Source organism: Nelumbo nucifera, chromosome 5, assembly GCF_055504915.1.
Source record: "Nelumbo nucifera cultivar China Antique chromosome 5, China Antique-T2T, whole genome shotgun sequence".
In the NCBI taxonomy this organism is placed as follows: domain Eukaryota; kingdom Viridiplantae; phylum Streptophyta; class Magnoliopsida; order Proteales; family Nelumbonaceae; genus Nelumbo; species Nelumbo nucifera.
In genome coordinates, this window is record NC_142653.1 from 73,924,795 (window position 1) to 73,939,048 (window position 14,254).

General features: G+C 40.1%; 1 protein-coding gene across 2 annotated transcripts in view; it reads right to left on the reverse strand.

The window, feature by feature from the left end:
• LOC104593978 (Protein kinase superfamily protein) overlaps window positions 1-14,254 on the reverse strand; it is a 119,414-nt gene that overhangs the window by 38,282 nt on the left and 66,878 nt on the right. For both annotated transcript variants that reach the window (XM_088888480.1, XM_010254103.3), the window contains exon 5: window positions 8,353-8,453. In XM_088888480.1, coding sequence (XP_088744606.1) covers window positions 8,353-8,453 — 101 coding nt within the window. The remainder of the gene's footprint in view (window positions 1-8,352; window positions 8,454-14,254) is intronic.

Here is a 14,254-nt window from a genome sequence, read left to right on the forward strand (position 1 = left end):
TTTCTTTGCGTGAAAAGAATTATCAGAAGAGAGGAAGGTCAAATTTGTTGCTACAAAACTCAAGGGTCATGCCCTATTTTGGTGGCAACAATACCAACTAACTCGTGAATGAAGAGGAATTTGATGAGTTAATACTTGGGCCGAAATGAAAATCAAATTAGAGGAGAAGCTCCTCCCTCTTGATTATTCTCAAACTCTCTACCGAAAGTTTCATCATCTCCACCAAAATAGTGATCAAAGTGTTTCTGATTATACTAAAGAATTTTATAAATATTTAAGTCGGGTGAATCTACGAGAAACCGATGACCAATTAGTTGCAAGGTATTTAAGTGGTTTAAAATTATCCATTCAAGATGAAATAATTTTGCACCACTAAGGTAGCCTTGAAGAAGCTTATCAAATGGCTTCGAAGGCGTTAGAGAAATTAAAAAGGGCTTCCCTTAAGCGAGTTGAGAAAACCACTTTTGGAGCAGTGATTTAAAAGGTGTGCCTCGCCTAGGTCCTAGGCACAGAACTTTCAAAAGGCACACACCTGGTGCGCCGGATGTGCCTTGCGCCTTAGCCCAGGTGTGCACCTTGCACCTCAGCCCAGTCGCCTCAGTCCAGGCGTGTGCCTCTATCTCAATGGAGTAAAGTATATTTTGACTCCTTTGAAGGAAATACCTTCAAGAGTGACTAGAGAAGAAAATTGTAGTCTTTTATCCCTTAAGCAATTTGAGGACTCTTGCAAAGGAGGTTCTAATTGCTTATGCCCTCGTAGTCCATGAGTCCATTAGATTAGAAAAGGAGAAAAAATACCTACATGTTTAACAGAACTCTTTAGCGAATTTAATGATATCACACCTGAGGAGCTCTCGAGTGAACTACAACCTATGTGTGATATTCAACATCATATTGACCTAGTTCCTGGTGTCCCTTTACCAAACTTACCCCATTATCGTATGAGTCCAATAGAACATGCTGAACTTCAAGGACACGTAAATGAATTGTTAAATAAGGGGTTTATTCAAGAAAGTCTCAACCCTTGTGTTGTACCTTCCCTTCTTACACCCAAGAAAGATGGGACTTGGAGGATTGTGTGGATAGTCGAGCAATTAATAAAATAACAATTAAATATCGTTTCCCTATTCTTCAACTTGATGGCATGTTAGATATGTTGCATGGAGCCAAAGTATTCCAGAAGGATCCCTACGATTGCAAGTTATAAAAGAACTACATGGTGGAGGCTTAGGTGGCTATTTTGGAAGAGATAAAACCATTGCTATGGTTCATGGACGTTACTTTTGGCCTAAATTAAATAGAGATGTAGAGCGATTTGTTCAACAATGTGTGATATGTCAAAGGGCCAAAGGAAAAACTCAAAATCATGGACTTTACCAGCCTCTACCAATTCCAACTCAACCATGGGAAGACATGTATGGATTTTGTGCTTGGGTTGCCAAGAACAAAACATGGGTTTGATTCTATCTTTGTAGTGGTTGATAGATTTTCAAAGATGGCTCATTTTATTGCATGTAAAAACACTACAGATGCTTCTCATATTGCTCATCTTTCTTTCAGAGAAATTGTTCGATTGCACGGTGTACCTAAGAGCATCACCTCTGATAGAGATACGCAATTTGTAAGTCATTTTTGGCGCACTTTATGGAAACTCATGGGCACTCAACTTCAATTCTCAAGTGCTTACCATCCACAAACTAATGGACAAACTGAAGTAGTGAATTGTTCTCTTGGTGATTTACTTCGATGTGTAGCAAGTGATTATCCCCGCCAATGGGACTTTGTTTTTCCTCAAGCTGAATTTGCATATAACAGTTCTAAGTATCGATCTACTAAAAAGACCCATATGTAAATCAGTCCTCTAAAACAGATGTAATCTTGAAAAAATTAGAGAGAAAAGAGGAAGAAAAGAAGAGAACAGCAGTACAAGAGAAAGAAGATGGAGAAAAGAGGAGGAAGAAGAAGAAGAAGAGTTTGAATGTCTCTTCCCTCCCTTCTCTAATCCTTTTACTAAAACTTCAGTCTTAACATAATTACAAGTATACCCTTAAGTGGGCGGCCAGCTAGGCAGTAACATAAAGAGAACTAAAAAAAAGAAATAACAGGCCCATTAAGATAGGCCCATTAGCAACAAATAAATAAAAACAAACTACAAGAATAGATACTAGGGCCCATTCGGCCCAGTATCTTTACACACCCCCTCAAGCTGAGCATAGATGTCAATCAGCCGAGGATCTGGCAACTACAAACTGTTTCTTACTCCTCCATGAAACAATGTTCCCTGCCACCAAAGCACAATAACCTAAGGTGGATCTTCTATCATCAATACATCCTGCCCAATCAGCATCAATGTATGCTTCCAGCTTCATGTGTCCATGTTTGGCAAATAGAATACCTTTCCGTGGAGTGCCTTTCAAGTAACATAGAACTTTTTCTACAGCAGCTAAATGAGTATCTCTAGGAGAAAGCATAAATTGACTAATAACACTCACTGCATAAGAAATGTTCGGCCGAGTGATGCAAAGATATAACAACTTCCCAAGCAGTCTCTGAAACACTCCCCTATCAGATAAAAGTTCACCATTTGTAGCAGAAAGCTTATGATTGGGATCAATAGGAGTGGAGGCTGGTTTAGCACCAAGTTTACCAGTCTTAGCAAGGAGGTCAAGAACATTCTTGTGTTGAGAAATGAAGAAACCATCCTTAGATCTAGCAACTTCAATACCCAAAAAGTATCGAAGATCTCCTAAATCCTTGATCACAAATTCAGAGTTAAGAAATCTTTTGAGTTTACTGACCTCTTGGGTGTCATTACCCGTGACCACAATATCATCAACATAAACTAACAAAAAGATCACCAGAGAGCCACTTCTTTTCAAAAACAAGGTATGATCAAATTGAGTTTGTCTATAACCAAAGGAAACAAGAGCAGCCTTGGACCTCTCAAACTAAGCCCGAGGAGACTATTTGAGACCATAAATGGATTTCTGCAGTTTATACACCTTCCCCTACATTTCCTTTCCATACACCCCCGGAGGCAAAGACATATAGACCTCTTCATGTAGATCTCCATTCAAGAAGGCATTTTTAACATCAAATTGGTGGAGAGGCCAATCAAAAGTAGCAGCTAGAGATAACAAAACCGGACTGAAGTCATCTTAGCCATAGGAGCAAATGTCTCAAGATAGTCAATACCATACATCTGAGTGTAGCTTTTAGCAACCAGGCTAGCCTTAAACCTCTCAATAGAGCCATCAGAATGATATTTAATGGCAAATACCCATTTACAACCCACCGGTTCCTTCCCTTCAAGTAAGTCAACAATATCCCAGGTATGGTTCTTATACAAAGCATGCAGTTCAGCCATCATAGCATCCCTCCATTCAGGTTTAGATAAGGCTTCTAGTACAGACTTGGGTATCACATGGGAAGAGAAAAAAGCAAGAAAAGAGTAGTAGGTAGGAGATAAAAGGCTATAAGACAGGTATTTGGAGATACAATGGGTTGTACACTTCCGCTTACCCTTGCAGAGAGCAATAAGAAGATCAAAGTCTGGGAAAGAAGTAGATGGGTCAAAGAAAGACTGATCTGTTACCTCAGTAATGATGGGAGGAGCAAGAGGCTCTTCTGTAGGAATGAAAACAACTTGCCCATGTCTGAAATGGGCAATGGGATAAGTGGGTCCAATGGGATAAGTGGGTCCAATAGGAATGAAAACAACTTGCCCATGTCTGAAACAGGATGAGGAGGAATTACAGGAGGAGGAACAGGAATATTGAAGGTAGGTTCAATGGGATAAGTGGGCACCTCATGAGATGACTCAAAAGGAAAAGGAAGAGGAACTGTTGGAAAGGAGTGAACAATATGGAAAGGAGAATTAGATCTTTTATTGCTTATTGAATAAAATTGTCCACAATGCTTTGCCAGTTCACACGACTCACAATGAAGACTTGATAAAAACACTCCCTTAAACATATCTGGAAATAAATGACTCAAAGCAGAAAAAGACAAATGACCAAACCGAAAGTGACATAACATGACTTTGTCAACAGACTCTAACAAGACTGACTCCAAGGCAACTCCATGAGGTGGACCAAGAGCTCTATCAGGTGTATCCAGCAAGTATATTCCATTTGCCTCATGGCCACTCCCAATCATCCTCTGAGACTGTAGGTCCTGAAAAATACAATGAGTGAGAAAGAAGGTTATGCTACAGTTCATGGATTTAGTTAATCTACTAATAGATAAAAGATTTGTATTAAGTTTAGGGACATGAAGGACAAATGATAAATAAAGGGTGTTAGAGGTCTTTATATCCCCTTTTCCATAAAAGGGAGCAAGAGACCCATCGGCAAAGGATATTTTCTCTTTACCAGAGAGAAGATGCTATGAACAGAAAAGGTTAGACAAGCTGGTCATATGGTCTGATGCACCAGAATCAATGACCCAAGGGATTTTATGATTACCTGAAACTGAAGCATGGTTTGTAGAAGCACGAATACCTGAATGAACAAAAGCTGATGATGATGATGTGTTGCCTGAAGAGTGAGATGTAGAAATAGTAGCCTCCAAGTGATTTAACAACCTTCCATACTTTTTAAATTCTGCCTTCATTGCTGCCAACTGTTCAATGGTTGACTTCTCTTCACTCTCCTTACTTCCTCCTTCAGGTACTGTGGCAACATTAGCTGTCTTAGGCTTTCCTATCTGACTGCCCTTCTTAAAATTGTTGTTATTCTTAAACCGGTCTGGTAAAAGATCAGGATGAAGCTTCCATCAAGTGTCCTTCGTATGCCTCGGTTTCTTGCAATATTCACATACCTGCTCCTTCTCAGTTGGACCCTTCGGCTTTATTCTATCATGTGCAAAGTGTTCCGTAGGTGGACTCTGTAACTGAACCTACCGCCTACTCTCCTCATTGCTCACCATAAAATATGCTTAGGCAAGAGTAATCTCATCTTAGGTCAGAATATTCTGCCTAATAATGTCAAACTCAGGGTTGAGTCCAATAAGAAATTCAAAAACCTTGTTTCTGTCCACCAACTTCCTAAACATTTCTGCACCATTCTTACTCTCCCATACAACTGTCTCCATAACATCGATTTCCTGCCATAATGATTTCAATATAGAGTAGTAGATTGCCACACTCTTCCCCCCCTATCTTAGGTTCTTCACATCACTTTTCAGCTTGTAGACTCTAGCCACATTCAACTTCTGTGAATAAGTTTCAGTAACACTGTCCCAAATCTCCTTGGCCAAGGACATCCAAAGATAGTGTTGACTTATATGAGGCTGCATAGAGTTGACCAACCATCCTATGATAGTATAGTTCTCCTGCATCCATTTCTCAAATTCAGGGTCTGTCTCTTCAGGTTTCACTTTACTGCCTGTGATGTACCCTAATTTTCCTCTGCTACAGACATAAATTCTTATAGACTATGCCCAAGCAAGATAATTTGTCCCATCTAACTTAATTGTGGTCACACCAGCCAAAACAGAATCTACCGAGCCAAGCCTGAAAACCGGTACCTTCTTGAACTCACTTCCGTATTGCTCCATTAATCAAACGAAAATCAAAAAACTAGAAATTTGGTCTTTATAAACTTACTTAAAGCCAAACCAGTACCTAGATGCCTGAAAACTAGGGTTTTACTGCATCCGACTGTTGGGGAAAAAGAGAGAAGATAAAGCCGCTCCTACCAGAGCTTCCCAATCTCTTCCAAACCTGAACCACCCTCTTTTTAAAGTTAAAAGACACCTCCCAAGCACAGAGCACAACACCCAAAGCTTCACATTTACCCGTAACTTCGAAAATCTCTAGTCGGCTAGGGTTTTGGGTAGAAACAATACAACACCACTTCTTGGCAATATCTGGCTAGATTTAAACTCTCCAAACCCTCTACCAACTAGGCAAAAGATCCTCTGAACTATAGAGAACTTATCTCTCCATACACTCTTAATCGAAGGGTGTATGGGAAAAGAGAAAGAAGAAAAGAAGGAAGAAAGAAACCTGCTTTGATACCAAGATGTAATTCAGTCCTCTAAAACAGATGTAAACTTGAAAAAATTAGAGAGAAAAGAGGAAGAAAAGAAGAGAACAACAGTACAAGAGAAAGAAGATGGAGAAAAGAGGAGGAAGAAGAAGATTTCGAATGTCTCTTCCCTCCCTTTTCTAATCCTTTTACTAAAACTTCAGTCTTAACATAAGTGGGCGGTCAGCTAGGCAATAACATAAAGAGAACTAGAAAAAAGAAATAACAAGCCCATTAGCAACAAATAAATAAAAACAAACTACAAGAATAGATACTAGGGCCCATTCGACCCAGTCTCTTTACAGACCCCATTTGAAGTAGTTTATGGAAGGAGTCCAAGTCATGTACTAGATAGTGTCATTTCCCAATCTAGGTAGGAGTAGCATGGAAGCTGAGGAACTTGTTTATCACATCCATGAAATTCAAGAGCAAGTTAGAGTGAATCTCGAAAAGGCAAATAAGCAATACAAAGAATCTATAGATGTTCATCGTCGACACTTTGCATTCCAACAAGGTGATTTGGTTATGACATATTTAAGGAAGGAAAACTTAACACAAGCTTAAGTCTAAGAAGATTGGCCCTTGTCGCATCTTAAAAAAAATTGGCCCCAATGCATATAAGATTGAGTTACCATGCGGAATGGAAATTAGTCCAATCTTCAACATTGCCGATTTATATCCTTTCATGGTGACCCAAATCAGCCCTTTACCATTGTTGATGATTTGGGAATTTCATCTTCACTTGGAAAATCAAAGATAACTGATATTCTTGATATACGTTCAACAAGTACATGACGAGGCACTTACACACAATATTTGTTTCGCCGGAAGGACAAACCCGCATCAAAAATTGCTTGGATTAATGATGAAGACTTGAAGAATATTGATGAAGAATGATGGAAGACAATCTCTACACCAAAACTCGAGGACGAGTTCTTTTCAAGAGGGGGAGAATCATGCTCCAAGAAACATAGAATCATATGGCTAGTTGTTAGTGGATTTCTAACAGCTAGTTCATTAAAAGCTCCAACAACTCTTAACAACAAGTTTTTCATTTAATGTTGTAACAACTAGTTTTGCATTTAATACTCCAACAACTAGTCTTCTCACTTAATGTTCAAATAGCTAGCTTATTCCCTATATAAAGCCTTGTAATCTCAAGCCAAAGGCATAGAGATCTTCCCTTTGTTTTGAGAAGCCTATAGCCTTCTTCGAGAGTTAAGAGAGTCCTCTCTTTGGGTGAGTGAGTCCCCAGCCCCTTTGGGTGAGTCCACAACCTTGTTACTTCATATTGTAAGTCTCATATTAATAGAATTTCCATCCAATTTCCTTCTTGTCTCTTAATTCTCTGAGCAAATTTCTTTTTTTACATTTTCTATCATACTTGAGCTGCATCATCACTATATGCTTTTACTCATTTCTCTTCTTTTTTTGAATTATGGTAACTTAGTAAGCGAATTACATTTAGAAAAGTAACTAGTAATCCAATCACAAAATTCCCACTTTTCTTTTAGGAAAAAATTTTCAAAACTTGCTGAAGTATTTCTGTTTTTTCTTTTGAAATATTAGAAAGCTTTGACAGTATTTTGAAAGTCTTAAACCTGTGAATTTCAATTTATCAATCACATTGAAAATATCGCAAATACATTGACAATATAACGAAAAGAAAATTCCTGATCGTTTTGTTTGTATAACTCCTAGTAAAATCAAGAGATTGTAGAGAAATTTCACCAAATCTTGCCAATATTGCAATTGGCTGACTAGTCATTGTGTGTATTAATTGGCTTTCTTGGAATTAATGCACCAAAAATATTAGAATCTATGATTTCCCAGATATGGATACAAATACAGACACAAATACAGTAAACAGCAATATGACTCACAATTTCGTAAAATCCTGGACATGGATATGGGTACAGGTATCCCATGTAATATGCTTATATCATATTTGATAAGTATCGGATATTATATCAGTAAGCTAGGGATGTACAGGTACACGATTATCATAGATTAGAACTCTTATGTCAATAGCAGAAGTTCAGAATCAATACAGAATGAAATCTGTTTAACCTCCCTCAAAAAACAATACCTACCTTCCCATTTCACATTTACAAAGATTTAACAAGTTATGCACAAATTCATGTTATGCATATGAGGTTGTGTATATTCTGGGTAGATTGTTACATACATATTACTTCCCCAATTGTTTTCAGAAGGAAAAAGACATCTTATAATAGTTTTTCAGAAGTGCAGAAAGGATTTTCAAAAGGCAAACAGAATAAAATGAAATCAAAATAAGACAAAAAGAAACTAATTGTACCTTCTAGCTTCCTCGTCTCGAAGCTTAGCATCAAACTCCTTGCTTGGTGGGTATTTAGGCAAACTTGATGGATTACAAGGAAGAGGCTTTGCTCTGAAAAACTGAAAAAAAAAACTCAGGATTGTGAGTACATGAATCCTTTAATTGTACCTAGTAAATGAAAAATATATCATATAAATACCAGAAATAGGTATCTAAACTATAAATCAGTATAACAGAAAACTTCATCCATCACAGTGTTTTAAAAGTGCAAGGCACAAAAAAAACGCAAGGGGCAATTTGCACCTGAGGCACAAGGTGAGGCGCACGCCTTTTTGAAGCAAGGCGTAAAAATACAAAAAAAATGTCAGAAAATTCAAAAACAAAAGCCAAAAAATTTCAAAACAAATGCAAAAAAATAAAAAATATTAAACATAACATTAATAAAAAATAGGAACTTAAATTTTAGAGAAATTGTCTAAACCTCACCATGACTTTTCATGAATTCTCTAAAACTCGCCATAACTTCTTCAAAACGTCCAGGGGCCCCATGTCAAGAAGTTAACGTTAAATAACAGACATTGATAGATTACTATTTTACCCTTCTATTGTAAATGAAAAATAAAGCAAAATTTTGTAAAAAACAACAAAAATACATCTCAAAATCTAAAAAATACAATGTAAATAGTGGTTGCCACTGTTGTTCAACCAACAACCATGACTGTGAGCCAGACAATGCAGGGGGCAAGACAGAGCGAACGAGAGAGAGAGAGAGAGAGAGAGAGAGAGAAAGAAGGAGCAAGATGGAAAATTTTACCTCCAAGCTCAACATTGTCGCCCCTTACTTCACCCCTTGTTTGTTATAAACATGTGAAATGACGCAATCGGAAAACATGATAAGGAGATAGCAACGCTTACCAACATGAATGCAAAGGGGTACATTTTAGGTGTCAATCCTTGAATGTCTCGGTTGAATCACTTAAAAAACGCATCAAGGCGGTCCCTAATAACACACCACCATCAAGGTGGTCCCTAAAATTGCATCGAGGTGGTATTAGAGTTACAAATCAGCTTCTAGGTTCCAAATATAGTGGGATGTTAGTGGGACATATGACCCAATTTGCAGTTCCCTCTAGGTTGTTCTGTGTCTTGCCTGTTCCAGTCTTAACTCTGATATCACTTTCCTAAGCCCAAAATTTTCATACTCAACTTTCATGGCCGCCAACTGTTCACAGGTAGACTCAACATCAGTATCTGTACCAGTGGCTACATTTGCACTCTCTGTCTTTCTACTATCATGTTTCTTCTGGAATCGAACAGGAACAAGACCGGGATGTAATTTCCAGCACTTGTCTTTGGTGTGCTTTGGCTTCTTGCAATATTCACATACAACCTCCTTCTTTCCAAAGCCACTAGGAGCCCCTACAACTCCTTTGGGTTTGTAGAGAACAGTGATGTGGGCCCCACAGCTGTGGTCCCACTCTGTCCGTAAGGTAGAATGTATCTAGTCACAGCTGTGGTTATTTTGTTGTTCTGTTATTTCTAGTTTCAGTTTTATATTGTTTGTTATTTGTTAGCAGTTATGATGTAAACACCAAGGGCAGATATGTCCTTTCATGTAACTAGCATAACCTATATATAATAACTTAAAATGGCGGCGGCAGAATATTGACATTCTGTTCTTCTCCTCAAAATCTGTGTTCTATTGCTCTTCCATCACTCTTTCTTCTACATCTTCACATTCTCTTCTCATCGAACCTGAAATCTCTTAGTGATCAAGACTGAATAGCAGTCTTGAAAACCTACATGGTATCAGAGCCAAGTTAGGGTTTTTGGTTGTACATGGTATCAGTTGCTCTTCCATCACCCTTTCTCTGTTTTGTGTCCCACTCTTCCAGAATTTCCTCTTCCCCCACGGGTTTTTGGTTGTACATGCTTCATACATGTGAAAGATCCAAAGAAGACCAAACTAGATCCTAAGGCTACAAAGGGAATATTTTTGGGGTACTCTCCTACGCAGAAGGGGTATAAGTGTTATGATCCTGTCTCCAAGAAAAAATATGTCACAAGGGATGTAGTCTTTTTTGAGTTTCAACCCTATTTCGAGTCTTCTCAGAATCCTCTTCAGGGGGAGAGTAGTGGGTTGGAAGAGGATTCTCATTCTCCCTTCTTTTTTGTTCCCATTTCAGCACCTTCCACTACTACTAGCTGTAACATTCCGGGTCAACCTAGTGAGACTTCCACTATGCCAGTTGCTTCTCCAGATTCGGCTGATACTTCTGAAGGTTCCAGTAAACAAGAGAAAGAGATACTTACATACAGTAGAAGGAAGAAGGCCCCTCAACCTCATGATTGCAACCAGTTGAACTCAGATCAATCTGTCTCTGCAATCCAAGGTAATTCTGATTCACTCAATTCAGATTTGGATCTTCCTATTGCTCTCCGTAAGCCTGTTCGTTCTTGTACCACTCGGCATCCCATAGCCGATTATGTTTTTTACTCACACTTATCCCCTGCCTATCATTCCTTTGTGTCTGCCCTTTCCTCTGTATGTGTCCCTTCCAGGTATTCAGAGGCGGCATCTGATCCAAGGTGGAAAGAAGCCATGAATGAGGAGATGAAAGCCCTAATGAAAGCAAGGACATGGGAATTGGTGGACCTGCCAGAAGGGAAAGGCACTGTTGGGTGCAAGTGGGTATTCACAGTAAAGCACAGGGAAGATGGGTCAATTGAGAGGTACAAGGCCAGACTCGTGGCAAAGGGATTTACACAAAAGGAAGGAATTGACTACAAGGAAACCTTTGCCCCAGTAGCAAAGCTCAACACAATCAGGGTTCTATTGTCACTAGCAGCAAAATTCTCTTGGGAACTTCATCTCTTGGGAACTTCATGTAATCTGGGTGTCCCATCACTAATCAGGGGCATCCCAGTAATTTCTTGTACCTTGTACTATATTCATCTATAAATAAAGAACTGGTCGACTGGCTAGTACTGTTCGACATTCTCTTCTTTTCCGTGGTTCTCTTCTCTTCCCTGCTACTTCGAGTATAGCTCTTCAGATTACATGATGCAACCCGTATCAGCCTTTGTAGCGGCTACACCCAATCAAGGGGTGATTCAGAGAAGGACAGGAGGAAGGAAGACAAGAAGGATGTAGTATGTGAACATTGTAAGAAACCCAAAGATACAAAAGAGACATGTTGGAAACTACATCCCCACTTGGTTCCTGCGAAGTTAAGAAACAAGAAGGGCACTGCTCATGTAGCCATGAACACTGATTCAGCATCCTCATCTGGCACAAAAGGAACATCTTTAGAGACCTTAGCTGCAGTTCGGGCTGCCCTAATATAGCTAGAAAAGGAGGTTGGAAATTCAGCTCAGCCACCGCAGCCTCCATCAGCCCCTGTCACATCTGCCTTCGCCCATTCAGGTACTCGAGCTTCAGCCTATTATGCCTCAGCTCCAGGTACTATTGAACCTTGTTGGGTAATAGACTCAAGTGCATCTGATCACATGACTAGCTTGCCTTCACTGTTTACTACTTACCATTTGTCTTCTGGTAGAGATAAGGTATCTATTGCTGATGGCTCCCTGGTTCCTATTTCTAGGAAGGGTGACATCAAGCTTTCAGATACTATGTCCCTATCATCTATTTTGCATGTGCCTAAGCTTGATACTAACCTTCTTTCAGTCAGTAGTATTACCAAGCATATGAACTGCTCAGTAACCTTCTTCCCTGACCGATGTGTTTTTCAGGACTTGGAGACGCAGAAGGTGATTGGGTCTAGCCGTGAGACGAATGGGATCTATCTGCTCGGGGAGCGGTTCCGTCAGGGAGAGTCAGTAGAGAAGTTGTCTTTTGTTTCTCAGAGTGTGAGTCCGGTTATGCTTTGGCATAACCGATTAGGTCATTTGTCTTTTCGATCTTTACAGAGTCTGTTTCCTACTTTATTTGAGTCTATTGAGTTGTCTTAGCTACAGTGTGAAAGTTGTGAGTTTGCTAAGCATTGTAGAAAGCCTTATTTATTGAGTAATAAAAAGAGTGATAATTCTTTTGATATTGTGCATACTGACGTTTGGGGGCCTTATCATATCCCTTCCATGGGTGGGTACAGATATTTTTTGTTATTTGTTGACAACCATACCCGCTTTTCTTGGGTTTATCTCATGCGTTCACGAGATGAGGTACCTTCCCTGACCCAAAATTTTCACCAAATGATCCTAACCCAGTTTGATGCCAAGATCAAAGTTCTCCGATCTGATAACGCAAAGGAATACTTTGCTAAATCATTGACATCTTATCTTCTTCATCATGGGGTTATCCACCAGAGCTCTTGCCCTCATACACCTCAGCAGAATGGAGTTGTCGAGAGGAAGAATAGGCACATTTTAGAAGTGGCTAGAAGCCTCATGTTTACTTCCAATGTCCCTATTCGCTTCTGGGGGGATGCTATCCTCACGGTGGTATACCTTATTAATCGGGTCCCTTCCAGGGTCCTTGATATGCGATCTCCTTTTTCGCTTCTACACCCACGTGAGGACTTGTTTTCTATTCCCCTTAAGACATTCGGTTGCACTTGCTTTGTTCAGCTTCTCGGACCCCATCCCTCCAAGTTCGAACCCAAAGCCTCCAAATGCATCTTCCTTGGTTATGCACAAACTCAAAAGGGTTATTGTTGTTATGATCTTGTCTCTGGGAGGAAGTTTGTCTCCATGGATGTCACTTTCTTTGAGGGGACACCCTATTATCCTCGGGTTGCCCCTCAGGGGGAGAGTAGTGAGAGTGGGGGTTTGAGTTCTTGTCTTCAAGGGGAGAGCAGTGAGAGTGGGGCAGTTCCTTTACCTATTCCATTGGGTGATGAGAACTGCAATGGTAAGGGTGGTCAGAGGGATCAGGAGTTGAGGGAAAGCTGCAATGGTGAGGGTGGTTAGAGGGATCAGGAGTTGAGGGTTTATCACAGGCGGTGCAAGCAGGTTGATCCTGATCATCAGCAGTCCAGACCAGCTCCAATCTCATCTGCAGCTCCAGGTCCAGATACTTCAGTCCCAGAGCCCACAGAGACTTCCCCTACAGATGATCTTGACCTTCCAATTGCAGTCCGTAAAGGGAAACGACATTGCACCACATCCACAGCCCACTGTATTTCCCATTTTTTATCCTATGATCGCCTATCTCCTACCTACAGGTCCTACCTTAGCTCCATTTCCAATGTCCCTATTCCAAGAACAGTGCAAGAAGCCCTATCCGTCCCTGAATGGAAAGATGCAATGCAAGTTGAGATGGATGCTCTGTTGAAGAACAACACCTGGGAGGTAGTTGATTTGCCAAAAGGAAAGAAACCAGTTGGATGCAGATGGGTATTTACGGTGAAGCATAATGCAGATGGATCTATTGAGAGGTATAAAGCTCGGTTAGTTGCAAGAGGGTTTACACAGACTTATGGCATAGATTACTTGGAGACATTTGCACCGGTAGCCAAGATGACTACTATTCGAGTTCTCTTGTCCCTTGCAGCAAGTCACACCTGGCCTTTATACCAAATGGACGTGAAAAATGCCTTTCTGAATGGAGATCTGCAGGAAGAAGTTTACATGTGTTTGCCTCCTGGATTCTATGATGCAGAAGTAGGTAAGAAGGTCTGCCGGCTCAACAAGGCTTTGTATGGTTTGAAACAGTCACCTAGGGCTTGGTTCGATAGATTCAAACTAGCACTTGTGAAGTTTGGATATGTACAGGCCCAGTCAGATCATACCCTATTCATCAAGAGGGTGGAGTCCTCTGACACTGTTGGCAGTATATGTTGATGATATTGTGGTCACAGGGAATGATAGCCATGAGATTGAGTCTCTTAAACAGCTTCTTCACCAAGAATTTGAGGTGAAGGACCTTGGTGTACTCCGGTATTTTTTGGGTATTGAGGTT